This window comes from Dendrobates tinctorius, unplaced genomic scaffold, assembly GCF_039654945.1.
Source record: "Dendrobates tinctorius isolate UK_male_01 unplaced genomic scaffold, ASM3965494v1 ptg000406l, whole genome shotgun sequence".
Taxonomy (NCBI): domain Eukaryota; kingdom Metazoa; phylum Chordata; class Amphibia; order Anura; family Dendrobatidae; genus Dendrobates; species Dendrobates tinctorius.
In genome coordinates, this window is record NW_027362071.1 from 121,339 (window position 1) to 146,871 (window position 25,533).

At 45.7% G+C, this 25,533-nt stretch overlaps 1 protein-coding gene across 4 annotated transcripts in view; it reads left to right on the forward strand.

The window, feature by feature from the left end:
- The first annotated feature begins 21,428 nt into the window (after nt 1-21,428).
- The window catches only part of SLMAP (sarcolemma associated protein), a 129,147-nt gene continuing 125,042 nt past the window's right edge, over nt 21,429-25,533 (forward strand). For 2 of the 4 annotated variants that reach the window (XM_073563924.1, XM_073563923.1), the window contains exon 1: nt 21,431-22,330. In XM_073563924.1, coding sequence (XP_073420025.1) covers nt 22,133-22,330 — 198 coding nt within the window. In that variant the 5' untranslated portion in view covers nt 21,431-22,132. Of the gene's footprint in view, nt 22,331-25,533 lie in introns of all 4 variants that reach the window. The other 2 variants (XM_073563927.1, XM_073563925.1) reach the window with 2 other exon arrangements.

Here is a 25,533-nt window from a genome sequence, read left to right on the forward strand (position 1 = left end):
AGCCCTGCCGCCGCTCATTATGATGTCATAATGGTTGACTATGGGATGGAGGATGTGTGATGGGTATATGGGCACGGGCCTATGGGATGGAGAATATGTGTGACGAGTATATGGGCACGGGACTATGGGATGGAGGATGTGTGATGGGTATATGGGCACTGGACTATGGGATGGAGGATGTGTGATGGGTATATGGGCATTGGACTATGGGATGGAGGATATGTATGACGGGTATAATGGCACGGGACTATGGGATGGAGGATATGTATGATGGGTATATGGGAACTCGACTATGGGATGGCGAATATGTGTGATGGCCCTGGGTATATGGGCATGGGACTATGGGATGGAGAATATGTATGATGGGTATATGGGCACTCGACTATGGGATGGAGGATGTGTGATGGGTATATGGGCACGGGACTATGGGATGGCGAATATGTATGATGGGTATATGGGCACTCGACTATGGGATGGAGGATGTGTGATGGGTATATGGGCACTCGACTATGGGATGGAGGATGTGTGATGGGTATATGGGCACTCGACTATGGGATGGAGGATGTGTGATGGGTATATAGGCACTCGACTATGGGATGGAGGATATGTACGACGGGTATATGGGCACGGGCCTATAGGATGGAGGATAATTATAATTTGTTATAACTAACCACAGTTAGTTACTATGCTCGGGCAGTGCCAGGCTCTTCAGCTAGTATATATATATATATATTTATTTAGGCTTGTGTTAGTGGCCTGAAGCTGCCAGCAGGGATAGTTAGCATGTCAAGTTTTCGACTTCTTAGAGAAAAAAAGAAGATATTTGCAGACCAAACTCACATATTCATGTGAATGGGTCAGTGAAAAAAAAAATAAAAATCGACAGCACACACACATTATCCACGTTTCATCTGTGTGCTTTCCATTTTTCACTGACTGGCTTCTAGTTTTCTTTGCATGCAAGAAAGCAAAGATGACACTACTACGATGGTAAAACCTGACATATTGACCAAAAGTGGTTGAAAAAAAGATCACATGGATTAAAAAGGGGACCTTTTTTTTTTTTAATTTTCTGTACGAGAAAATAAATGACCTTTGAATTCCACTTTTTGGTTACGGATGTTTCTAGCTCCTGATTCCCTCCAGTGATCATATGGAAGTAGCAATAATCTGAGAGTGTTGTAACTAAAGACAGTCCAATGGTTCACACAGAGGTTTTTTTAATGTGGATTTCAACGCTGATCCGCTTCGCGCAAAGAGTATTCAAAATAAAGTTTTGATGTGGGGTTTGATGAAGATCTGCTTTAAAATCCATGTTTAAAAAAAAAATTGTTGTGAACCTACTCCCAAGCAAATTGCACTTAACTGCACCTGAAAAAGGTCGCCACATTGGTACATTTCTTTTTTTAAAAGAAAGACCGATCAATCAAAGTGTAAGCTGGCAAGGTGCGTAAAGTGGGCTGTAACAAGGGCCATGACAAGTTGACACCTAGCCTCAGGGTTGGTGACAACTACTAGTCGGGCGTTGGTCTGACCACTGAGACCCAAAAGGGGACTAGTGCCCCCCGTATGAGTAATGTGGTGGTCATGTATGTGAGCCACAGTTACATCTTTGGATGAGTTACGAGTTAAGTTTCCAAGCACTGCGGGGGTTTCTACATCTAATCACTTATAAACTCTGAAAGTGGTGGATTACCTTAGGATGTCTGAAACGGAAAACAATGACGTAACCTGGAGCTCCTGGGTCGCAATGCAAAATTTCTAACAGGGCCACCAACTATCACTGGTCTTTTATACGGGCCAAAGGGATCTTTTAGGTCCTTCTAGGCTCTGAGTGTGACAGCAACCTCTGTACCTGCTATAGTTACACCCCTGAGTGAAAGTACTCAGGTTTTTGTAAAACACCAAACTACGCTTTTGGCAAAAAAAAAAATGGTTACAGATCAGTGTACCAAACTATTCGTTCAGGCATTGGCTAGGCATTGGGAGAACCTAAGGAGTGAGCACTGGGCACACGATGTCTCTATGGCCATGGTTGCTTCATTGGTAGAAGGTGGCACCTGTGGGACCCCTCAGAGGCACAAAGTTTGCCAAATAAGTCAGACGCCTGTAGGAACTCCCATGGTTGTTGAAATCCCAAAGTCTCTCAGAGGCTCCATTGCAGTGCATAGGCTTTCAGTGCTGGCTGTGAAACCTCAGGCCAAAGGGTCTTCCCCAATTTGTTCTTATATATTTGCATCCTAGAAGTGTTACTATTAAGTATTCATTACTGTGATAACCAGAAACATAAGAGTTGTGAATTCTGACAAGACATTAGCCCAATAGCATCTTTCCAAAGTAGAGAATTGTCACCTTAGTACATATCCTATACATTACTAGATGGGATGGCACACGTCCGCGCCACCTTGTTAAATTCCGGGGTCAAGCAGTCCTCTAAATGTCTAATTGCAGCTATAATTAGGAGATTGGAGGACATCTGTTCTGTGACCCTTTCTATGAAATAAACTGGAGCTTTCTTTGGAGTGATACTGCTTTTTTAAGCAAAAACACATTTACCACCTACTTTCTCTACATTTGTAAGCCAGTAAAGCTAATTGAACCCATACAGCGTAATTTCGTCCCTGTTGTTTCTAGGAGTTGATTAATAATCTGTTTAGTAAAATCCCACCATAAAGTACAAACCATAGATACCACACATAACAAAGATTAGAATAGGATACAAAGTAACGATCCAATATAGCAGTGATACATTGTCCTCAATGGATGTCCATTAATTGCTAGAATTATCCCTGCTAATTACAGGGGCTCCCAGTTGTAGGACTCCGGGGGGGGGAACCCACAATGAGAGGGCTTTTCTGATGACATTGTAATACAGATCCACAGATAATGGTTAATGCATGAGGTCAAGTCTTGTTTTCCGACTTTACAGTTGTCCTACTGTATTAACATTTTAAGAGGTAATTTTAATTATTTAATCGAAAAAAGCATACTAGGAAATAACTGGAATACAATGTATAATATGACAGCTGCAGCCTTCTTATAAGGAATGTGAAGACTTTCTGTTCTATTAGATATAGATAAATGACCAGATAGATCAACCTATAAGAAAGAAGAGTTTGCAACAGGTGACTGACTCTCAAGTCACTTCCAAATTACCTTCTGCTGTGCATTTAAGGGAATCTGTCACCATTTTTTTTTCTCTATTTCATCTGATGGCAGAATGATTTAGGGGTAGAGACCCTGATTCCAGCAATATATCACTTATTTGACTGCTGAATTTTTTTTTTATAAATTCACTGTTTTATCTTCTGCAGATCTAGCAGGTCTTTGAATGCTGAACTCTGCAAAACCCTGCCCACACCACTGATTGACAGCTTTCTGTGTACACTGTGTATAGGCAGAAAAGTGTAAATCAGAGGTGGGGGCGGGATACACAGAACTCATGAATATGAAGGACTACTTGGCAGCAGGTTTACTAGTCCTCTAATGATAATCTACCATTGATAAAATTGTGATTTTTTTTTTTAAATCTACAGCAATCAGTCCAGTAAGTGACACATTGCTGGAATCAGGGTCTCTGTCTCTATATTATGCTGCTCTCAGACTAGGTGGTAATAATCTGGAGACAATCCCTTTCATACCTTGGTCTCTCTCCCTACTTTAAGTGAATGTTTCTTAACACTCTCATTAGATGCTTCAATACAAATGTTAGGATCTTAGCCAATATATTGCTGCTAATATACATGTGGTTTTCCTATCACATAGGAGATACCAACTGCTGTATATACAGTACAGACCAAAAGTTTGGACACACTTTCTCATTCAAAGAGTTTTCTTTATTTTCATGACTATGAAAATTGTAGATTCACTCTGAAGGCATCAAAACTATGAATTAACACATGTGGAATTATATAATTAACAAAAAAGTGTGAAACAACTGAAAATATGTCTTATATTCTCGGTTCTTCAAAGTAGCCACCTTTTGCTTTGATTACTGCTTTGCACACTCTTGGCATTCTCTTGATGAGCTTCAAGAGGTAGTCACCAGAAATGGTCTTCCAACAGTCTTAAAGGAGTTCCCAGAGATGCTTAGCACTTGTTGGCCCTTTTGCCTTCACTCTGCGGTCCAGCTCACCCCGAACCATCTCGACTGGGTTCAGGTCTGGTGACTGTGGAGGCCAGGTCATCTGGCGTAGCACCCCATCACTCTCCTTCTTGGTCAAATAGCCCTTACACAGCCTGGAGTTGTGTTTGGGGTCTTTGTCCTGTTGAAAAATTAAATGATGGTCCAACTAAACGTTAACCGGATGGAATAGCATGCCGCTGCAAGATGCTGTGGTAGCCATGCTGGTTCAGTATGCCTTCAATTTTGAATAAATCCCGAACAGTGTCACCAACAAAGCACCCCCACACCATCACACCTCCTCCTCCATGCTTCACGGTGGGAACCAGGCATGTAGAGTCCATCCGTTCACCTTTTCTGCATCACACAAAGACACGGTGGTTGGAACCAAAGATCTCAAATTTGGACTCATCAGACCAAAGCACAGATTTCCACTGGTCTAATGTCCATTCTTGTGTTCTTTAGCCCAAACAAGTCTCTTCTGCTTGTTGCCTGTCCTTAGCAGTGGTTTCCTAGCAGCTATTTTACCATGAAGGCCTGCTGCACAAAGTCTCCTCTTAACAGTTGTTGTAGAGATGTGTCTGCTGCTAGAACTCTGTGTGGCATTGACCTGGTCTCTAATCTGAGCTGCTGTTAACCTGCGATTTCTGAGGCTGGTGACTCGGATGAACTTATCCTCTGGGGCAGAGGTGACTCTTGGTCTTCCTTTCCTGGGGCGGTCCTCATGTGAGCCCATTTCTTTGTAGTGCTTGATGGTTTTTGCCACTGAACTTGGGGACACTGTCAAAGTTTTCCCAATTTTTCGGACTGACTGACCTTCATTTCTTAAAGTAATGATGGCCACTCGTTCTTCTTTTTGTAGCTGCTTTTTTCTTGCCATAATACAAATTCTAACAGTCTATTCAGGAAGACTATCAGCTGTGTATCCACCAGACTTCTGCACAACACAACTGATGGTCCCAACCCCACTTATAAGGCAAGAAATCCCACTTATTAAACCTGACAGGGCACACCTGTGAAGTGAAAACCATTTCCGGTGACTACCTCTTGAAGCTCATCAAGAGAATGCCAAGAGTATGCAAAGCAGTAATCAAAGCAAAAGGTGGCTACTTTGAAGAACCTAGAATATAAGACATATTTTCAGTTGTTTCACACTTTTTTGTTAATTATATAATTCCACATGTGTTAATTCATAGTTTTGATGCCTTCAGAGTGAATCTACAATTTTCACAGTCATGAAAATAAAGAAAACTCTTTCAATGAGAAGGTGTGTCCAAACTTTTGGTCTGTACTGTACATCACAAAGGAGACCGCATGGTTGCCGTATATACATCACATAGGGACACTGGGGCTGTAGCATATACGTCACATAGAAGACACCAAGACTGCTGTATATACATCACATAGAAGAAACCAAGGCTGCCGTGAATACATCATATAGGGACACTGGAACTGGAGCATATACATCACATAGGAGACACTGGAACTGGAGCATATACATCACATAGGTGACACCAAGACTGATATATATACATCACATAGGACACACTGGGGCTGCACCATATACATCAAATTGGAGACACAGAGGCTTCTGTATGTACATCACATAGAGACACGGGTTGGAGCATATACATCACATAGGAGACACAGATTGCTATATACATATCATATAGAGAAACTGGGGCTGAAGCACATCACAGAGACACTAGGGCTGCACCATATACATCATATAGGAGACACCGTAGTTAGAGGATATTCAATAGGAGACCCTGGCACTGGCCAGCATCATACGTTTATACTTCATTGCATGCGCCACGGCGTTCAGTAGTGAATGCTGTATGTGCGTGTTCGCAGTGCAAGAAGGAATTAAAGGGACGGCTCCATCACCGCGGTTCCTGGCAATCTGACTTGTGTTTTGAAACTGTTAAACTGTAAAGCACTGCAGAATATGTTGGCGCTATATAAAGATTATTATCCGTATGTGACCTGGAGAAAAGGTCTTCGCGGTCTGGATGTCCCCACCCTTGCTTTTAAGAATAGTTAGTAGGAGTGTAGAGTAGTCCACATGGCCATTGTGAAAACTGCAAGACTTTTCATTTACATTTCTAATATATATTGTGATATGTTAGAAAAAAACATTAGATTTATGTTTCCCAGACCATGGGTAGTAGGAAACATAGCCTAGGGGTGCAATTGCAGCCAGGTATCTCTTGCTCTGTTGCGCTGCGGTGTTTCAGAGAAAACATAGTTTAACAAGCCGTCCGATGCTGTCTCTGACCAGCTTCTTCTTGTCTCCTTCCAGTTTGACACGTCTTTTGCTAGGTACTGGCCAGTGGCGGCACCGGTGTAGGCAACTCTCTCCCGATAGAATCCATCTGGTTTTCTCTTTTGACATTTTTCAGCCTTTTGTCGCCTCGTCAAGAACTGTGCCAGGTTGACATCTTTGCAGCCATGTGTATTGCGCTGGTCTTGTACCTGGTGTTATACTTATGATATGCACTGTAGTTGTAAACCTGTTAACACCTTTTTATAAGAACACAGACAATAAAGTGTGACCCTTATAAAATTAAACTAGATTCTATTAAAAATAATTCATAGTCTTGGAAGGTGTAGTCACATCACATGGCTACTGTAGCTATAGCCATTCCAAATAAGAATAGTTTACTAATGAATCCATAGGGTACAGTGCACACTATTGTGTTCAACACTTTATTTTAAAGCCCCGGCCCTGCCCTCAATAACCTCAGTCATGCCTTTTCTCATTCTCTTAAAACGATTAACATTGGGCCCCCCGCATAGAAGAGGCGGGTGGTCCGCACATATATACTGTTAGCGCTACAGTATGACTTTGTTTTTCCGTTAATTTAGAGCTCAGAATGATCAAAATCCTCCCAGTACCCCCCCGGAGAGATCGAGATGACTCGGCTGGGGCTGCCAAGTTTCAGTGCAAATGTTTTGAAAGTGAGCCAGCTCTTGGCAACGTGCTCTAGTTTTGTTTTAGGAAGCTCTGCATCATCGGGCCTCCCATAGCACAAATGACATTTCTCAACCCGTCTAGCATATCCTTGATGAGTGAATTAAAGCAGGTTAATATTAAAGCATCAATTCATCTCCCTTTACCATTGACTGCGTCATCTGCAAACAAAAGAATGTTTGTTATGCATCTTTTGTTGGAGTCTAAAAAAGCTGCAGGCTTATGCCGCGATGGGACTATCTCTAGAAAACAGGAGGTAGAATGTAAGCGCGCAAGGGCAGGGTCCTCTTCCCTCTGTACCAGTCTATCACTGTTAGAAAATACAGATATCACCTACAGTAAACATACTATGTAACTCCTTCTCATGTACAGCACCATGGAATCAATGGTGTTATACAGTATAAATAAATAATAATGGTGGCGTGCTCTCAGTTACAATTCATTTAAGTACATCTACAGTTGTGGCCAAAAGTATTGACACCCCTGCAATTCTGTCAGCTAATACTCAGTTTCTTCCTGAAAATGATTGGAAACACAAATTCTTTGGTATTATTATCATCATTTAATTTGTCTTAAATGAAAAAACACAAAAAGAATTGTTCTAAAGCCAAATTGGGTATAATTCCACACCAAACATAAAAAAGAGGGTGGACAAAAGTATTGGCACTGTTCGAAAAATCATGTGATGCTTCTCTAATTTGTGTAATTAACAGCACCTGTAACTTACCTGTGGCACCTAACAGGTGTTGGCAATAACTAAATCACACTTGCAGCCAGTTTCTCAACCTCTGTCCTGTGTCCTTGTGTGTACCACATTGAGCATGGAGAAAAGAAAGAAGACCAAAGAACTGTCTGAGGACTTGAGAAACCAAATTGTGAGGAAGCATGAGCAATCTCAAGGCTACAAGTCCATCTCCAAAGACCTGAATGTTCCTGTGTCTACCGTGCGCAGTGTCATCAAGAAGTTTAAAGCCCATGGCACTGTGGCTAGTCTCCCTAGATGTGGACGGAAAAGAAAAATTGACAAGAGATTTCAACGCAAGATTGTGCGGATGTTGGATAAAGAACCTCGACTAACATCCAAACATGTTCAAGCTGCCCTGCAGTCCGAGGGTACAACAGTGTCAACCCGTACTATCCGTCGGCGTCTGAATGAAAAGGGACTGTATGGTAGGAGACCCAGGAAGACCCCACTTCTTACCCCGAAACATAAAAAAGCCAGGCTGGAGTTTGCCAAAACTTACCTGAAAAAGCCTAAAACGTTTTGGAAGAATGTTCTCTGGTCAGATGAGACAAAAGTAGAGCTTTTTGGGCAAAGGCATCAACATAGAGTTTACAGGAGAAAAAAAGAGGCATTCAAAGAAAAAAACACGGTCCCTATAGTCAAACATGGCGGAGGTTCCCTGATGTTTTGGGGTTGCTTTGCTGCCTCTGGCACTGGACTGCTTGACCGTGTGCATGGCATTATGAAGTCTGAAGACTACCAACAAATTTTGCAGCATAATGTAGGGCCCAGTGTGAGAAAGCTGGGTCTCCCTCAGAGGTCATGGGTCTTCCAGCAGGACAATGACCCAAAGCACACTTCAAAAAGCACTAGAAAATGGTTTGAGAGAAAGCACTGGAGACTTCTAAGGTGGCCAGCAATGAGTCCAGACCTGAATCCCATAGAACACCTGTGGAGAGATCTAAAAATGGCAGTTTGGAGAAGGCACCCTTCAAATATCAGGGATCTGGAGCAGTTTGCCAAAGAAGAATGGTCTAAAATTCCAGAAGAGCATTGTAAGAAACTTATTGATGGTTACCGGAAGCGGTTGGTCGCAGTTATTTTGGCTAAAGGTTGTGCAACCAAGTATTAGGCTGAGGGTGCCAATACTTTTGTCTGGCCCATTTTGGGAGTTTTGTGTGAAATGATCAATGTTTTGCTTTTTGCTTCATTCTCTTTTGTGTTTTTTCATTTAAGACAAATTAAATGAAGATAATAATACCAAAGAATTTGTGTTTGCAATCATTTTCAGGAAGAAACTGAGTATTATCTGACAGAGTTGCAGGGGTGTCAATACTTTTGGCCACAACTGTAGGTCCTCTCTCATCTGTATTGTATGACCTTTCTCTTGTTCTTCCTGTAATCCTCCACATTGTCATGATGAAGAGAATGATTTGTGTATGTCCAAAGTAAAACGCTTTGAGTGCTAATTATTCTGCTGAAAGCTGAAATCCACAACACTCCATCACATTTACTTTTGTTACTTTGTGCAGTGTGTTGTGTTAATGAACAACATGTGTAAGGAGTTTGTATGATCTCCCCGTGTTTGCGTGGGTTTCCTCCAGGTTCTCTGGTTTACACCCACACTCCCAAGACATGCTGATAGGGAATCTAGATTGTGAGCCCCAATGGGGACAGCGATGATAATGTATGTAAAAGGCCATGGAAATTAATGTCACTATATATCACATGTGCTTACTCCAGAGGTGCTGCCAACTTCTAAATCTACCATATGTTATACTTTACTGCAATCTCTTTTGATGAAGGCCTAACAATTGGCCGAAACATCAATGTTTTTGTTAGGCGTCTGGTTTCTGCATCTGCTCTGCAGGAATCCAGAGCCTCACATTCTGCGGTCTCCTGCTATCTACTGCAGAGAAGATTACTTTGCAGCAGACGGCTCCAGAGACTAAGTCCCTCTGTGCTCCTACTGGGCATGCTCACGAGACGATCTCCCATTAGAGATCGGGAGTCATGTGCCCAGGTCCTGCTCCAGATCTCATTGGTCCATTTCGGACATCTGGAAGGTCCCGCATGGCTATAAAATGTGCGCATGGCCGTTCCGCCATGCGCTAGTATAGACTATACTTGCTATGTGTGAATGGTGACGGATGTATGATTCTGGTGACTGACTTATTAAGAAACCCCTTCCCTCTGATATTACGAATGTGGATAGGGAATTAGTGCAGCAGTCAGCGCCAGTCAGTGGCAAGCCTTAGGCCACTGTGCACACCGCACCTCTGCGCTAGCGTCCGACATTGCGCCTGCTTTGTAGCTGTGTCGTGCTGCGGCAGTGTCCTACGCCGCACTGCAGTCGCAGCCCTTCTTGGTGCTCGCAGAAGCGACGCCGCACACACGGTAGGTCTAGACGGACGCAGCTCCTCTGTCTTAGGTCCTGCTCCTGTGACCTGATACCGTGTGTGCATTTACCTGGGGCCTGTGACACTAACAGGCTCAGTGTTTTTGTATGTTTATGTTGCGGCGCCTCTGTGTGTGAACAGAGCCCGCTCTGCGCACTTCGGGTGAAGTCTAACCCGTGCGCATTATACCGCCATCTTGCTCCTCTGTCATTACCTAGCAGCGGTGTAACACCTACTGCACGGTGGACCCCGAGCGGCGAAGCACTTTATTATTTATTTTTATTTAGTGCCTTCCGCCGTTCCTAACAGTTTTATTGTGATGCTGAGTCACTTCTCACGGACAAGCCGTGACTCGGCGAGGTCAAGGAGTCTGAGGTCAAAAGCCAATAGGGTAAGTCATAAACAGAGGGAAGAGACAAAGGAGTAGGCAGGTCACAGTCCAGCGTCAGAATTCCAAGGTAAAAGGGGTAATACAAACGGGTATTCCTTAGGCAAATTTAAGGTCCAGCAACAGAAGATCAGAATGTCTGAATTCAGAAGCACAGAGCACACACCACACTGAGCTGAAAGCTATGACTGTCATTTATCTGGGTCTGACAGCTTAGCTAAGTAGCTGGGTAATCAGTTAGAAAAGGGAACACGTGAAGGCAGCCTAGCACCTCAGTCTCTGATTGGACCGCCGAGCTGTCAATCAAAATACCGACACCTCAGCACACCCCTGCACTAGACTGGATGACTGAGCTGTCAGTCACTGCTTCCAAGACATACATTCCGCTACATTTATACAATGGGTTGCCTGTGTGAAATAAAATATATCTTTCACTTTTTATCTATTTTGGACTTCCAAGTCTATAATTTTAAAAATGTCATTATATATGAGTTGATAAAATAAATAAATAAATAAATACAATGTCCACTTCCTAACCATTTTGGTGGGGAACTATGTATGTGTGTACTGATTTCAAGAAATCATCAGACACTTTGGGCATTAATTAGGTATTTCTATTCCTATCAGTTGTGTGCTTGACTGCCCTTGAACGAGACAATGCTTTCCTGAAATGAAATTATCTGCTGTAAGACCTAAGTACAGTATGTTCATGATCTTATTTCATTTGATGTCAATTTAATCTACCAGCAGAGGGCAGTACGGAGGGATTTACACCCAGTTCTGCAGGTTATTATAGGTTGTTGATATTTAAAGGGAATGTGTCAGGATGAATTTAAGCTATTACTATAGGCATACAGGTAATAAAATGTCCCTGTGCACCATGAGTGCCTCTATAACAATAAAGGTTTGTAAGCGCCTGAGACCCCCAATGTACAGCTCCTCTATACATAATATGATGGGCCCACAGCTCCCCATACCCAGTATATTGTGCAAAAGCTCCCCTATACACAGTACGATGAACACACAGTTCCTCTATACACAAGCATGATATGCCCACAGCTCCCCCATATACAGTATAATGGATCCACAGCTCCTCCATACACAGTATAACGGGCCCATAGCTGCGCTATACATAGTATATTTGACCAACAACTCCCCTATACACAGTATAATGCCCCCACAACTCCCAAATAAATAGGATGATGTCCTCACAACTCCCCTATATACAGTACGATGGGCCTACAGCTCCCATAGATACAATATGATGGGCCACAGCTCCACTATCTACAATATGATGATAGACCTACAGCTTCCCTATATACAGTATGATGGGTCCACAGCTCCCCTAGATACAATATGATGGGCCACAGCTCCCATAGATACAATATGATGGGTCCACAGCTCCCCTAGATACAATATGATGGGTCCACAGCTCCCCTAGATACAATATGATGGGTCCACAGCTCCCATAGATACAATATGATGGGTCCACAGCTCCCCTAGATACAATATGATGGGCCACAGCTCCCCTAGATACAATATGATGGGTCCACAGCTCCCCTAGATACAATATGATGGGCCACAGCTCCCATAGATACAATATGATGGGCCACAGCTCCCCTATCTACAATATGATGATAGACCTACAGCTTCCCTATATACAGTATGATGGGTCCACAGCTCCCCTAGATACAATATGATGGACCTACAGCTCCACTATACACAGTATGACGTCCCCACAGTTCCCCTATATACAGTATGACATCCCCACAGTTCCCCTATATACAGTATGACATCCCCACAGCTCCTCCATATACAGTATGATGGTCCTATGCTCCCATATATACAACATAATGCCCCCACAGCTGCCCTGTACACAGTATTATGGGCCAACAGCTCCCCTATACATAATATAATGGCCTCACACTGACCTATAAACAGTATGATGGGTACACAGGTTCTTTATACACAGTATTATGACTTACAGCTCTGTTATCCACATCATAGTGGTCCCAATGCTCCCTAAATATAGTATGATGTCTGACTCCTCACTGCTCCCCCAAAACACAGTATATTCAAACGCAGTATAATGACCCCCACAGTAGCCCTCACACTGCATAATGGCCACCACAGTAGACTCTACACTTCATGATGGTCCCCACAGTAGCCCTCAAACTGTGTGATGGTCCCTGCCTTAGCTTCCAGACTACATAATGGCCCCCACAGTAGTCCTCACACTATATGATTGCCCCTACAGTAGACCCCAACTGTATGATGGCACTTAAGTTAGCTCCCACGCTGTATAATGGCCCCCATTATTTATGAGAACCCCAACAGATGTCCCTACAATGTATGATGGACCGACCCAAAATATGAGAGCCCCTCACACTGTACAAGGGCCCTGTCCACAGTAATCCCCACACTATGATTGCCCCCATGGTAGGCCCCAAGCTGTATAATGACCCATACATTAGCTACCACACTGTATAATGGCCACCAAACTATATAATAGCCCCAGCATTAGCCCCCAAACTATATAATAGCCCCAGCATTAGCCCCCAAACTGTATAAAGGCCCCCGCATTGACTGCCACACTATATAAAGGCCCCCCACACTTTATGAGAGCCCCCATGAGATTTCAATAAATCTCATCCTCTTTGCTGGAGCTATAAGACGCTGCATTTTAGGCCTGGATATTAAGGGGTTAATAAAGTTGAGACACTGGAGTGAGAGATAGAGGCATATGGAGTATTGGCGCTAGGCCGGGATCACACTTTGGACCGGAGCGTGCGGCTGCATAGAGCATACAGAGGCAGCTCCGGTCCTGAGTGTCGGGTGTTGATGCGAGAGACTCGTGCGAGTTCCTCACGTCACACACGGTAGTGTGATCCCGGCCGCATATCTTATAAGGGTTAGGCCTGTTTCACACATCAGTTTTTCCTGTCAGTCTAAATCCGACAAAATAGCGGAAAACAGATCCGCAGGCGGACTGAGAGAAACGGGGGACAGCGGATCGGCGCATGTACGGATCCGCCGATGGTAAAAATTTAAAGGAACCGCGCCTGGGGAAAAAGAAAAAAAAAAATCAAAAATTTTAATAACGGCAGATGTAGTGGTATCCGGAAGAGAGCGGGCATCGGCGGTGAGCGATCATCTCGCGGGATGCGGGTGAGTAGTGATCACGCGATGCGACGAGGGAGGAGATCGCGCGATGCGACGAGGGAGGAGATCGCAAGATGCCACGAGGGAGGAGATCGCGCGATGCCACGAGGGAGGAGATCGCAAGATGCCACGAGGGAGGAGATCGCAAGATGCCACGAGGGAGGAGATCGCAAGATGCCACAAGGGAGGAGATCGCAAGATAAGACGAGGGAGGAGATCGCAAGATAAGACGAGGGAGGAGATCGCACGATAAGACGAGGGAGGAGATCGCAAGATAAGACGAGGGAGGAGATCGCAAGATGCCACGAGGGAGGAGATCGCAAGATGCCACGAGGGAGGAGATCGCAAGATAAGACGAGGGAGGAGATCGCGCGATGCCACGAGGGAGGAGATCGCAAGATGCCACGAGGGAGGAGATCGCGCGATGCCACGAGGGAGGAGATCGCAAGATGCCACGAGGGAGGAGATCGCAAGATGCCACGAGGGAGGAGATCGCAAGATGCCACGAGGGAGGAGATCGCAAGATGCCACGAGGGAGGAGATCGCAAGATGCCACAAGGGAGGAGATCGCAAGATAAGACGAGGGAGAAGATCGCAAGATAAGACGAGGGAGGAGATCGCACGATAAGACGAGGGAGGAGATCGCAAGATAAGACGAGGGAGGAGATCGCAAGATGCCACGAGGGAGGAGATCGCAAGATGCCACGAGGGAGGAGATCGCAAGATGCCACGAGGGAGGAGATCGCAAGATGCCACAAGGGAGGAGATCGCAAGATAAGACGAGGGAGAAGATCGCAAGATAAGACGAGGGAGGAGATCGCACGATAAGACGAGGGAGGAGATCGCAAGATAAGACGAGGGAGGAGATCGCAAGATGCCACGAGGGAGATCGCAAGATGCCACGAGGGAGGAGATCGCAAGATGCCACGAGGGAGGAGATCGCAAGATGCCACGAGGGAGGAGATCGCAAGATAAGACGAGGGAGGAGATCGCGAGATAAGACGAGGGAGGAGATCGCGAGATAAGACGAGGGAGGAGATCGCGAGATAAAAACCAGGGGAAGAGTCTTGAGGAGATCATTTGCATATTCCCAGTGCCTTCTGGGATAAGTGAAGAGTCTCCGCGAGCTCAACGATCACTGGGTTTTGGCCGTTGCAGCTGAAAAGAGGAAATCGGAAAACCAGGGGAAGAGTCTTGAGGAGATCATTTGCATATTCCCAGTGCCTTCTGGGATAAGTGAAGAGTCTCCGCGAGCTCAACGATCACTGGGTTTTGGCCGTTGCAGCTGAAAAGAGGAAATCGGAAAACCAGGGGAAGAGTCTTGAGGAGATCATTTGCATATTCCCAGTGCCTTCTGGGATAAGTGAAGAGTCTCCGCGAGCTCAACGATCACTGGGTTTTGGCCGTTGCAGCTGAAAAGAGGAAATCGGAAAACCAGGGGAAGAGTCTTGAGGAGATCATTTGCATATTCCCAGTGCCTTCTGGGATAAGTGAAGAGTCTCCGCGAGCTCAACGATCACTGGGTTTTGGCCGTTGCAGCTGAAAAGAGGAAATCGGAAAACCAGGGGAAGAGTCTTGAGGAGATCATTTGCATATTCCCAGTGCCTTCTGGGATAAGTGAAGAGTCTCCGCGAGCTCAACGATCACTGGGTTTTGGCCGTTGCAGCTGAAAAGAGGAAATTGGAAAAACTGCGCGCCGATAGGCGCGCGAATTTTGGCTCATCTTTCATCGTTTTTAAGAAATCTCAAGATGGAAGAGGCCAGGAGCCATTTGGTGAGCTGCATTTCTTGCTACATGTTCACAGACTTACCAGTGGAAAAGCCAAACTTCACATGCCACAAATGCAAGCTTGTGTCCCTGTTGGAGGAAAAGTTGCAAAATCTCGAAGAGAGGTTAGCTACGTTGAAGATCATTAAGGAAGGTGAAGAGTTCTTGGACAGAGCAGAATTATCTCTTCATGTTACAGAAAGAGAAGAAATTCGAAGTGCACCTGAAGAAACAGAGGAATGGAGACATGTGACCCAGAGAAGCAGGAGGATCAGGAGGCAGTCAGCACCCATACTGCTCAGAAACCAGTACCAGGCTCTCACGCAGGAAAACAATGAAGAAATACATCAGGATAAGACTTTGCCAACAAGCAGCAACCTTGTACGCCTTCAGAGTCCTCCTGGATGGAGAAAGAAAAATGTTGTGAAGAAGAAACGGAGAGTGGTGGTCATGGGGGATTCCCTGCTGAGAGGAACAGAGGCTGCTATCTGCAGACCGGATATAACTACAAGAGAAATGTGCTGTCTTCCAGGTGCAAAAATTAAAGATGTGTCTGACAGGATATCAGGACTCTTCAGACCTACAGATGACTACCCATTCCTGCTACTACATGTGGGGACAAATGACACTGCAAGAAACGACCTGGAAACCATCTGTAGAGACTTTGAAGACTTAGGTAAGAAAGTGAAAGAACTGGGAGCGCAGGTGGTCTTCTCTTCCATCCTCCCAGTGGATGGCCATGGAACAAGGAGGTGGAATAAGATTCTGCAGGTGAACAACTGGCTACGTCGATGGTGCCGTCAGCAACGATTTGGATTTCTGGATCACGGAGTGAACTACTTATACGATGGACTACTTGCTAGAGATGGGGTGCACCTTACGAAGACTGGAAAGCATGTATTTGGAAGTCGCCTTGCTACACTTGTAAGGAGAGCTTTAAACTAGAACAACATGGGAAGGGAAGCAAAAGACCAGAAAAAGCCATACACCTGACAAATGCTATTGAGAACTCTGCTATTAGAAGTGGAAAGGAAGAACAAAGACGAAAGAATCTAATTTATAAAAATATTGGAGAAAGAGAAACCAATCACAAACTAAAATGTTTCTATACTAATGCACAAAGCATGGGCAACAAACAAGGAGAATTGGAACTACTAACACAGGAAAAGAAATATGATGTCATTGGAATCACTGAAACTTGGTGGGACAATACACATGATTGGAATACAAGACTAGAAGGATACAACTTATTTGCAAGAAACAGACTTGATAAACGAGGAGGAGGTGTCGCATTGTATGTTAGAAACGCGTATATCTGCACAGAGATTGAAGCTTCAGAGACTGGGAGTTCTGTGGAAACTGTTTGGGTAAGAATACAAGGACAGAACAATGGAAAGGACACCATTGTAGGCATTTACTACAGGCCGCCTGTGCAAGCTGAAGCTATGGATGAACTCTTTATGCATCAAATGGCCAAGTTCTCCAAAAAATATGACATAGTTGTCATGGGAGATTTCAACTATCCAGACATTTGTTGGGAATCTCTCTCAGGCAAAACTAACAGGTCAAGGAAATTCTTATCCTCTCTTGCTGACAACTTTATCTTCCAAAAGGTAAGGGAGAAAACAAGGGGAACTGCTACCTTGGATCTAATCCTTATAAACAGGGAGGAAATGGTTGAGGAGGTAAAAGTGGCTGGGACCCTAGGAGGTAGCGACCATGCTATTTTAGAATTTTGGATAACTAGAGGCGGAAGACCTGTGAAGACTCAGACGTCAAGGTTAGATTTCAGAAAGGCAGATTTTAAGGGATTCAGAAAGAGAATTGGAGGGATCCAATGGCTGGATATCCTTAAAGACAAAAATGTCCAGGAAGGATGGGAAATCTTGAAAAATGAAATTCTCAAAGCACAGTTGTTAACAATTCCGAAAAGAGGGAAGAATAGGAAGCAGTTAAGGAAACCAGGATGGATGAACACAGAACTTAAGCACATGCTAAAAAGGAAGAAAAAAATGTTTATAAAATGGAAAGAGGGAGGCATATCTAAAGAAGAATATAATGCTGTCTGCAGAACCTGCAGGGCACAAATCAGATTAGCTAAAGCTGAAAATGAATTGAGGCTTGCAAGAGATGTCAAAAGCAATAATAAAGGATTTTGGGGATATGTCAAAAGTAAAAGAAAAGTCAAAGATGCTATAGGATTTTTACAGGATGAAAATGATGAAATGGTAAGACAGGATGTTGAGAAGGCTGAACTTTTAAATTCCTATTTTGCATCTGTTTTCTCTCAGAAAGGAAATGTAACATCAACTGTTATTCACTGTCCTATTAAGGGAATAGAAGAATCCAGGATATCTATAAACAGAAAGATAGTGAGGAAACACTTAGCTAGCCTAAATGAATTCAAGTCTCCAGGTCCAGATGAATTACACCCCAGAGTACTGAAGGAGATAGCAGAAGAAATTTTTGAACCCCTCTCTATAATCTTTGAAAATTCTTGGAGAACAGGAGAAGTGCCAGAAGACTGGAGAAGAGCAAATGTTGTTCCTATCTTCAAAAAGGGGAAGAAGGTGGACCCAGGTAACTATAGGCCGGTGAGTCTGACTTCTATACCAGGAAAGATCTTTGAACAAATTATTAAACAACATGTATGTCAATACCTGGATAAGAATGAAGTGATTAAACAGAGTCAGCATGGGTTTGTAACTAATAAGTCATGTCAGACTAACTTAATTTCCTTCTATGACGGTATCACTGATTGGGTGGTGACCGGTCTGCAAACCCTGTCTTATGAGGAAAGGTTGCAGGATTTGGGAATGTTTAGTTTGCAAAAGAGAAGACTGAGAGGAGACTTAATAGCTGTCTACAAATATCTAAAGGGCTGTCACATTGTAGAAGGATCAACTTTATTCTCATTTGCACAAGGAAAGACTAGAAGCAATGGGATGAAACTGAATGGGAGGAGACACAGATTAGATATTAGAAAAAACTTTTTGACAGTTAGAGTGATCAATGAGTGGAACAGGCTGCCACGAGAAGTGGTGAGTTCTCCTTCAATGGAAGTCTTCAAACAGAGGCTGGACAGACATCTGACTGGGATGATTTAGCGAATCCTGCTTTGAGCAGGGGGTTGGACCAGATGGCCCAGGAGGTCCCTTCCAACTCTACGATTCTACGATTCTATGATTCTATAAGACGAGGGAGGAGATCGCAAGATAAGACGAGGGAGGAGATCGCACGATAAGACGAGGGAGGAGATCGCGAGATAAGACGAGGGAGGAGATCGCGAGATAAGATGAGGGAGGAGATTGTGAGATGCCACGAGGGAGGAGATTGCGAGATGCCACGAGGGAGGAGATCGCAAGATGCCACGAGGGAGGAGATCGCAAGATGCCACGAGGGAGGAGATCGCAAGATAAGACGAGGGAGGAGATTGCGAGATGCCATGAGGGAGGAGATTGCGAGATGCGACGAGGGAGGAGATTGCGAGATGCCACGAGGGAGGAGATTGCGAGATGCCACGAGGGAGGAGATTGCGAGATGCCACAAGGGAGGAGATTGCGAGATGCCACGAGGGAGGAGATCGCGAGATGCCACGAGGGAGGAGATCGCGCGATGCGAGAAATGGAGGAGGCAGGTAAAGAGAGAGAGAATTTTCATCCAGCAGCGACACTTGATTCAGGGTTAAAAGGGGAAAATGTGGATCCGGACAGCAAAAAAACGTTCCATGGTCCGTTCGGTGACCTCAGCGGACGCCACAATTTTGGCGGATCCACACAAATACGGATGCAACGTCCGGACGATCATCAGTCAAAATCCGCCGATAATGAAAGTCAATGGGGAAAAAAACGGATCCGCAAATAAAAATGGCGGATCCGTTTTTTTGGCAAATCGGCGGATCTTGACTGATTGTGAAAAACTGAAGTGTGAAACAGGCCTTAGTCACTAAAAGTCACCTATCATGGAGAATCGGAGGCCCACGTTTATCAAAACTGGTTGTGCTTCCCATAGCAACCAATCAGAGCTCAGATTTCATTTTTGAAACTGCTCTGGTAAAATGAAAGCTTTGCTGTGATTGGTTACCATGGACAACAACATGTTCAATAAAATGTCTCCCAAATCTTTCCCACTGCGCAGGCGCCGGGAAAGGTCAGAGAGGCTCAGCGCCTGCGCACTGCAGTACTTTACTCTGCCCTCAACAGGTCAGAGGAGTTCGCCTGCGCAGGAGCGTGATGCCGGGGAGCCTGCGTGGATGATGCAGGGTCGCGTCATCCACACAGACCAAGAAGGAGGATGGCACGGCAAGAAGATGAAGGGCGCCGGGCCAAGACCAGCGACACCCATCGGACCAGACCGATGGATAAAAATCGGACATGTCTTCGCGTCTTGCTGTGGACCATTAAACTGGCCAAATTCTGAAGATAAAACACACAACTTTTATTTATTTGCAATTTTATTTCTCATCTCCGCTGCGATGATATTCGTTTGTAAAGTTTACCTGCTAATTTCCCCTTCGACAATCGGGGGGCGCTAGCACAGATCCTTCTCGTGGGCATTTACCTTTTCGCATTCACGATGCTGCATAGTCCGTGGATATATATTGTCGGCAAAAATACACCAACATAATATAACATATTGCTACAGTGACCAGCTCCATAGATGATCATGGGCACTAGTCCTATTAGTGGAAAACTGAACGTGCGCTAAGACTAGGGTCATGCGGCCGGAATGTCTCCCATCCAAAAGGATTGGGCCTAACATGTAAGTGACACTGATCAGTTTCACCATAGTGTGATCTGACTCTCTAGGATGAGAGAATTGGCGCACACTGTGAGAAGATGGACAGCAACATATCTCCGTCTTCTCCACTGTGTCAGTGCACGGAAATTGGACTGCACTCCGATGTCATCCAAGTGCAGCACGATGTTTTCTACGCAATCATTGACTTGCGTGGCCGAGTGCGAACTGAATATCGGATCAAACTTGGAGATGCTGCGATTTTTTGTTCCTCAGACCTGGGGGAAATATTGGACAAGAGCACGGCCCCATAGACTAACATTATTCCGAGTGCGATACCATGATTTTTAGGGTCACACTGGGACTGTGGTGTGAGTGAGCGCTAAGGCTGAGGCTACACGGTGACGCTGACTGCAGCACAGGAGAGCGGGACGTCGCAGCATAGTGCAAGTGAATGGAGCTGTACTGTGACCCCAAGCAAGTACCGCAACAAGCAAGTCATCAAAAACCCATCTGGTTCCTATTTTTGTCGTCGTACGAGGGGGTCACACGGGGACCCCATCACTTACGCTATTCCGCCATCTTTCCCGGACAAAGTCGTCGCTTCCGCCCTATGATGCCAAATTTGCCAGCGCTAAAAATCAAGCCTGTAGAGTGCTTGGCGAGTCGCCTCGCGGTTGTAGCACGCTGCAATACGACCACACCGACCATCGCAATGTATCTGCCCCCCCCCGTGCCATCATTTTAGTGTCACAAATTGGGTGTAAAAAGAATTTTTAAAAAGTCTTCAAGGTGCAGATGACTTACATAGGAGTCTATGACGATAAAGTCGTGTGCGATTTGCGACCGATCACTAGATGCGATTTTGCAATACGACCAAAGTTGCCGTCCAATTGCATGATTCAGTTTAATCGGATATGAAGCGGTCAATAACAGGATGCAAATAAGCGGCAATGTCAGCAGCAATGGCGGGGCCGTCACCGGGGCTGTACCGGGGCCACCCCGGGTCACTGCCCCCCCCGGTCACTACCGGCGGAAACCGCAGCCCCGCCCACTACTTCTCTCTTTGACAGTTTCTGGTGGGCGTGGACAAACAAGGGATGGGCGCCAGCGCTGATTGGCTGGTGCCGATCCCCTCGTCCCGCCCCCCGCTCTCCCCGCCCGTTGCTGTGGTGACGCAGTAGGCCGGCTGCTGTGCGGCTCTGCGGGGAGGTCGCTAGTATTCAACATGGCGGCGCGGGAGGAAGGGGAACGCGGCGGGGCTGCGCTCCATTAACGGCCGGATTCTGTCACCGGAACGGAGACTATTCCTACTGAGGAGCGCCGGAAGATAGCAGCGGCTGAGGAACTTAACTTTACGTCAGCTGTGCTTTACGACACCTCCTCGGTGCTCACGTAACTCCCTACCGGGCCCCTGGTGTTCTGCAGCGGGGGAGGGGGGAATTTCGGGCCTATCCCCGGGGGCCGGGCCGTCTCCCAGCTGGTGTCGGTGCGGAGGATGCCGCCCGCTCCGGGCCTCTCTCCCCCCACCTGTCAGAGTATGGCCGCCGCTGGCTGTGAGCTGCTGTGACCGCCCTGGGGCCCCACACTGCAGCCTCAGCTGGGCATCAGGCTGGCACATTCCTCGCCATGGATTAGGGGCTCTTTGTATGGGACCAGTATGGGGCATTGGCTGTGGACCTGGACGGATAGTGTACAGACTGAGCCGCGCTCCCCGTAATCCTCGATGTCTTACCACTTGGTGAGAATTATCTCCGCAGACGTCCGGAAGTTTCCAGCCGCTGCTTCTCTGGATTAGGAATATTTTTTTTCTATTTTTTTTCCCCCCTCCTCTTTTCCTTTTTTATTATCGTCCAGATGCCTTCAGCCTTCGCAATCTTCACCTGCCGTCCGAATTCCCACCCTTTCCAGGAGCGCCATGTCTACCTGGACGAACCGGTCAAGATCGGGCGCTCGGTGGCCCGCTGCCGGCCGGCCCAGAACAATGCCACCTTCGACTGCAAGGTGCTGTCCAGGAATCACGCGCTGGTCTGGTTCGATCACAAGACTGGCAAGGTAAATGAGCGAATCCGCTCCGGAGGCGGAGGTCAGGGGCGCCGCTCACGCTCTTCTGGAGGCGGAGCTCGGGCGCCGTGCTCGCCTTCCTTAAAATGGAAATGTATGCACGTCTGTGTTGTTATAGACTTACACTTCCAGCTGCTCCCATCACCAAAGGCCTTGTGTATGAATAGTGGGGGGCTCGCACTGATGGTGTCTGACCTAGTGGGGGTCCTCTCGCCCAACCTGGAATTTACATACTGAGCCAAGAGATGACATGGGGGCCAGCGTATACTTATGTCCACTATAGGGTACCATGGATCGATGTTATGTAACGACAATCAGGTGCGGAGTGATACTCTCCCGGGTGATAATAGCGGCTGCTATATCGGTACGAGTCTTATTTCTAGGTCACTTTTTAAGGCTGCGTTCACATCTACATTAATATTTCACCCGTAGGAACGGAGAACTGAAGATGTCAGAATGCCAGATCTACCGTGTGACAGACGTCCATGGCGCCCATTGGGCCGCATAGTGATCCGTTGGGTCCCACGTTATGGTGTCTGTCGTCTTACTGCTTGTGTAGATGTGGACACTTGACAGGGGCTTGAATATTGGGGGCGCGTGTCGAGAACATCGCCCCCTGTACGTATTGATAATGGCATAGGCCAAGAATATTCATATCGAGGCAAAGTAATCAAGTCTGTATTCTGATGGCTAAGTAGTGGGGGGCTCACATGCATGATTGTCACACAGCTGGTATAAAAAGTGGGGAGCACGAACGAATGTCACCCAGCCTTCAGTATGGGGGGCATACACGAATGTCACTTGGTGGAGTATACATAGCGGGGGGGCTTGTATGTACAGAATGATTTACTCAGCGTAGAGCACAAATGGGGGACACGTGTACATAGCAGGGGGCTTGTATGTATGTCACTAGGCCTACAGCACAAATGGGGGACACGTGTACATAGGAGGGGGCTTGTATGTATGTCATTAGGCCTACAGCACAAACGGGGGACACGTGTACATAGGAGGGGGCTTGTATGTATGTCACTAGGCCTACAGCACAAATGGGGGACACGTGTACATAGGAGGGGTCTTGTATGTACAGTGGGGAAAAAAAGTATTTAGTCAGTCAGCAATAGTGCAAGTTCCACCACTTAAAAAGATGAGAGGCGTCTGTAATTTACATCATAGGTAGACCTCAACTATGGGAGACAAACTGAGAAAAAAAAATCCAGAAAATCACATTGTCTGTTTTTTTTTCATTTTATTTGCATATTATGGTGGAAAATAAGTATTTGGTCAGAAACAAAATTTCATCTCGATAATTTGTGATATATCCTTTGTTGGCAGTGACAGAGGTCAAACGTTTTCTGTAAGTCTTCACAAGGTTGCCACACACTGTTGTTGGTATGTTGGCCCATTCCTCCATGCAGATCTCCTCTAGAGCAGTGATGTTTTTGGCTTTTCGCTTGGCAACACGGACTTTCAACTCCCTCCAAAGGTTTTCTATAGGGTTTAGATCTGGAGACTGGCTAGGCCACTCCAGGACCTTGAAATGCTTCTTACGAAGCCACTCCTTCATTGCCCTGGCGGTGTGCTTTGGATCATTGTCATGTTGAAAGACCCAGCCACGTTTCATCTTCAATGCCCTTGCTGATGGAAGGAGGTTTGCACTCAAAATCTCACGATACATGGCCCCATTCATTCTTTCATGTACCCGGATCAGTCGTCCTGGCCCCTTTGCAGAGAAACAGCCCCAAAGCATGATGTTTCCACCACCATGCTTTACAGTAGGTATGGTGTTTGATGGATGCAACTCAGTATTCTTTTTCCTCCAAACACAACAAGTTGTGTTTCTACCAAACAGTTCCAGTTTGGTTTCATCAGACCATAGGACATTCTCCCAAAACTCCTCTGGATCATCCAAATGCTCTCTAGCAAACTTCAGACGGGCCCGGACATGTACAGGCTTAAGCAGTGGGACACGTCTGGCACTGCAGGATCTGAGTCCATGGTGGAGTAGTGTGTTACTTATGGTAGGCCTTGTTACATTGGTCCCAGCTCTCTGCAGTTCATTCACTAGGTCCCCCCGCGTGGTTCTGGGGTTTTTGCTCACTGTTCTTGTGATCATTCTGACCCCACGGGGTGGGATTTTGCGTGGAGCACCAGATCGAGGGAGATTATCAGTGGTCTTGTATGTCTTCCATTTTCTAATTATTGCTCCCACAGATGATTTCTTCACTCCAAGCTGGTTGGCTATTGCAGATTCAGTCTTTCCAGCCTGGTGCAGGGCTACAATTTTGTTTCTGGTGTCCTTTGACAGCTCTTTGGTCTTCACCATAGTGGAGTTTGGAGTCAGACTGTTTGAGGGTGTGCACAGGTGTCTTTTTATACTGATAACAAGTTTAAACAGGTGCCATTACTAAAGGTAATGAGTGGAGGAAAGAGGAGACTCTTAAAGAAGAAGTTACAGGTCTGTGAGAGCCAGAAATCTTGATTGCTTGTTTCTGACCAAATACTTATTTTCCACCATAATATGCAAATAAAATGAAAAAAAAACAGACAATGTGATTTTCTGGATTTTTTTTTCTCAGTTTGTCTCCCATAGTTGAGGTCTACCTATGATGTAAATTACAGACGCCTCTCATCTTTTTAAGTGGTGGAACTTGCACTATTGCTGACTGACTAAATACTTTTTTTCCCCACTGTATGTCTCTAGGCCTACAGCACAAATGGGGGACACATGAATTTTAACGGCTCTAGAGTATAAATAGTCATGGGTATGTGTGACAGTCACCTGACCAAGGGTACAATTGGTGGGGCACATACTAAATGTCTCCAGATGTAGAGTATATGATTATATTGTCACTTGACCTACAGTATGAATAAGAAGGGTCACAAATCACCAGAACCTATTCTCTTCTTCTCCAGGGGCTCGGCACGGGTAGGTCGTGTCTTTTCCGGATCTGGTAGGAGCTCGATTCTTCAGGTCATACGCTTCCTTCTTATTGACCGCTCAGTAATGGACACTTGTGACAAACAAGCTGAACTAGAAGGTGACTCGCCTGTGCTCAGACCTGCCCGATCTACAAGTATGTGGGGTAGTCTTAGGTTGGACCAACCACCTGAGTCACGAAGAGAGGTCACCGAGGTCACACATGGGTGTGACATGGGGGTCAGTAATCCCTTTACCTGGTCCTTTTAGTAAATCA